The sequence below is a fragment of the Nyctereutes procyonoides genome, unplaced genomic scaffold (genome assembly GCF_905146905.1).
Source record: "Nyctereutes procyonoides isolate TBG_1078 unplaced genomic scaffold, NYPRO_anot_genome, whole genome shotgun sequence".
Classification (NCBI taxonomy): Eukaryota; Metazoa; Chordata; class Mammalia; order Carnivora; family Canidae; genus Nyctereutes; species Nyctereutes procyonoides.
The window spans coordinates 53,141-56,838 of record NW_026574984.1 but is presented as its reverse complement, the minus strand read 5'-3'; the positions used below and the strand labels follow the sequence as shown (position 1 = coordinate 56,838).

Here is a 3,698-nt window from a genome sequence, read left to right as displayed (position 1 = left end):
AAATAAAGAGAACAAGCCCATGGTTGCCAGAGGGAAGGTAGGTGGAGTGGAGTCAGGCAAAATGGGTGAGGGAAGTGGAAGAACAGGCCTCTGGTTATGGAATGAATAAGTCGCAGGAGTAAAAGGCATAGCATAGTGAATGTTGTGTATTGGTATTATAGTAGCAGTGCAAGGGGACAGGTGGTAGCTACACTTGTGGTGAGCACAGCAAAACATAGAGACTGGTAGAATTATTATGCTGTACACCTGAAACTAAAGCAACATTGGGTATCAACTGTAATCCAAAACAAAACAAAAGAAACACAACAGATTTCTGGTGCACAAAGGACAGGAATACTTGAAGTAAATACAATTCAGTTTCTTTTCGGGGACTGTACTGAAGAGAATGGAGCACCAGAAAATAACAAGTCTGGGCCTCTCATATTTGAAAATTTGGTGAACCGATTCTCTGAGCCTTGGTTTTTCTTGTCATGCTTGGATGGCTCTAGATGATGTCAGAGGCCCCTTTCAATTCACAAAACTTGAGAATTCTTGTATAAACTGGAAACACCTCAATGCACCGAAGTTGTTCTTGGCCTATACTCCAGTTTTCAGTGAGTTGCATCTGCTTCTCAAACTAACACTCTCTGTTTCTCACTAGTATAAGGGACTGCCTGAGTCAAAGTTAGACAGATTTGCATCGCACAAATGGTAGAAGAAAAGTGTCAAAATATGTCATTTGCATTAAGGACAGTGAGGATCTACAGAATGTACCCCAGGGACATCTATGTCTTCAGCTATGTAGCTACCCTTTTTTTAAAAAAAATATTTTATTTACTTATTGGGAGGGGGAGGTAAGAGCAGAGGATCAAGCCAGCTCCCCACTGAGCTGGGAGCCTGATGCAGTGCAGAGCTCAATTCCAGCATCTTGAAATCATGACCTGAGCTAAAGTCAGATACTTAACCAACTGAGCCACCCAGGCAACACTCAGCTGTGTGGCTTCTTAAGCTCAGGGTCTTTTAGAGAATGGGAGATTTTCCACATTGCACATTTACAAAAAGCATCAATTTGCACATTCATGAAGGATTTTAAAATGAGGTTATTTTAAAATGAGGTCATGGATTTACATTCAAAGGATTGAAGAGTGGTGTTCATTATCTAATTTGAAACTTCTAATTCCTGGAATACACCATCATTAGGGTACTAAGAATTAATTACAATAACGACAGTGGGAATAGTGTATTCCATTCACCTGCATTCCGTTATTTGACAAGAATTATCTGTTTATGTAAAGGGTTAAAATATACAATAACACTAGCAAATTTGGGGGCATTGCCTGATTCTTCTATTGCAATGGACACCAGTAAAAAATGGAGTGCTTAAGACCTCTCTGTCTTTGTAAGTGGTGTCTCAGTCAAAAATCTGTTTCCTAAAGCAAGACATAACTGTCAGACCTCGCAGTCTTTATAGTGTGCCCTGATAATAGTGCTATATGTCCACTATGTCTGGGATCATGATGGACAGAATGTTCCAAAATGCCAGACATAAGCTCCAGAATGTTAAAGCTGGCAGGGACATGGAGGTCATGTGATTCATCCCCTTTACATAGGTTCAGAAAACCAAAGTAACAGAAAGAAGGTGGTTAAGGGCCCTCTCTCTTCAAGTCTTGCAACTTTTGATGACAACACACCACCCGTCTGTACCTGCCATATTTGCTGACATTAGGATGCTGTGGATAGAAGGTGATCCAGAGGATGGTTTGAACACCAGGGACTTCATTTCCCTTCAAACCGTGCATCCCGGCACCACATTTTCCTCATGGCATTCTTCATGTCTGTGTTTCTCAATGTGTAGATGAGAGGGTTGAACATGGGGGCAATCATGGTATAAAATAGGGCAAACACTTTGTCATTACTGACGGAATCAGCCATGGGGACATATGTGAAAATGAGAGGCAAGAAGAACATGAACACAACAGTGATATGTGAGCCACAGGTAGAGAGGGCTCTGCGGCAGCCCTGGGATGAGTAGGTCCTCAGGGTAGACAGGATGATGATGTAAGAAATTACCAAGGCAACAAAGGTCAAAATGGACAGCACTCCTGTGGTAGTAATGATCACAATAACCAACAAGCTAGTATCCATGCAGGCCAGCTTCAGCAAGGGGAAAACATCACAGAAATAGTGGTCTAACTGATTGGGGCCACAGAAGGGAAGTTCAGTAATAATCAATACTTGCATGATTGAATGGGTAAATGCTCCGAGAATTGAGGCCATTACAAGGACATAGCACACCTGTCTGCTCATGATGACCATATAGTGAAGGGGTCTGCAGATGGCTGCATATCGGTCATAGGCCATGGCCACCAAGATGAAGATCTCAGTGGCACCAAAAAAATGGGCATAAAACATCTGGGCCATGCAGCCATTGTAGGAGATGGTCTTCTGCTGGGCCAGTAGGTCTGTGATCAGTTTGGGGGCCACTGTGGAAGTGAAGCAGACATCCATGAAAGATAGGTAGCTCAGGAAAAAGTACATGGGCTGTTCACGGAGGCGGCTGCCCCTGATTGTGAGAAGAACGAGCAAGTTTCCTAAGAGAATTGCAATGTAGCAAAGTACGAACAGCACAAAGCAGGCGGCCTTCGCATCTTCATCACTAAAAAGTCCCAAGAGAATAAATTCTGTGATGTTTTCATGTCCCATTGCTTCTGTGGGTCTGATTATGTAGAGGGGAAAGTTACCATACTGGAAACACCCAACTCATTAAAATTATTGATTTATTTTAAAAGTCATTCATTTCTGTGATAAATATCTGTTGTTTGTTTATTATGATGCAAACACCAAAATTAATGCTAAGGGTGCAGCAGTATACAAAATACCTACAATCTATCAACAAGTAGATATATTTCATTAGAGTAGCCATATGCTAATAATAAAAGCACAAATAATTAATTGAAAATATAATACATCCCAAAGTCTCATTCTTACTATGAACAACAGGACGAATAATTAGAAGATGAAATGTTCTTTTTTAGGTTAATTTTGAGATGTGAGTTCAGTAGTATACCTTAAGAGTAATTTTTGAATCTCTGCTATGTATAAACAGTATTGAGGCTATCTCTTCTTCAAGGGCAGTCTTATCATTCTCAGTCCTTCCCAGGAACTAAATCTGTGCTGAACCTTGAAAATTCAGTAGCATCATTAATCATTAGTGAGTTCGTCATTTTAAATATTAGATCTCTAAGCGACAATTTAATAGAGTGCCTTTAACACTTTTCTTTGAACATTGAGCAAAGATCAGATCATTGGGGAAGAGTTGCTCCACTGTATGAGGTTCCAGTATATTTGTGGCTTCCTGGAATTGACCTCATTTCCTAGTTCACTTTTCAGTCTAACCCAGGAATTTTCATCCCTTAGTCCCACTTTCTGTCACTTTCCAGTAAGACAGCACCCCTGCAGGGTCAAATTGCATCCAGAGATCCTTTTTCACTAGATCTGTTTTAAAACCTTGTATTTCTTTGAATTTAAGCACTTTCTTTCCTTAACAGGCTCATGGGCCCCAGTCCTGAAATATTTTAACTAAAAATAACATATTGCTTTGGTGCAAAATATTAAACTATATCTCTTACTTCCTTTTGGCAAAAAATGTATCACAAAACTGTTAAACTCAATGCCCAGCTCTATAAAACATAAACGCTACAGACTGATTAACAGGTGTC

The 3,698-nt window shown here is 40.3% G+C and overlaps 1 protein-coding gene across 1 annotated transcript; it reads right to left on the bottom strand.

Annotated features, from left to right (window-relative positions):
* Positions 1-1,755: 1,755 nt before the first annotated feature.
* On the bottom strand, positions 1,756-2,682 carry LOC129511548 (olfactory receptor 4P4-like). The gene has a single exon (XM_055328382.1). It carries the CDS (start codon positions 2,680-2,682, stop codon positions 1,756-1,758), a length of 927 nt encoding a protein of 308 aa, XP_055184357.1.
* Positions 2,683-3,698: the final 1,016 nt, after the last annotated feature.

What these genes read in the sequence shown, in the direction of transcription:
- LOC129511548 (XM_055328382.1), bottom strand. Translation starts at nt 2,682, where the DNA reads ATGGGACATGAAAACATCACAGAATTTATTCTCTTGGGACTTTTTAGT.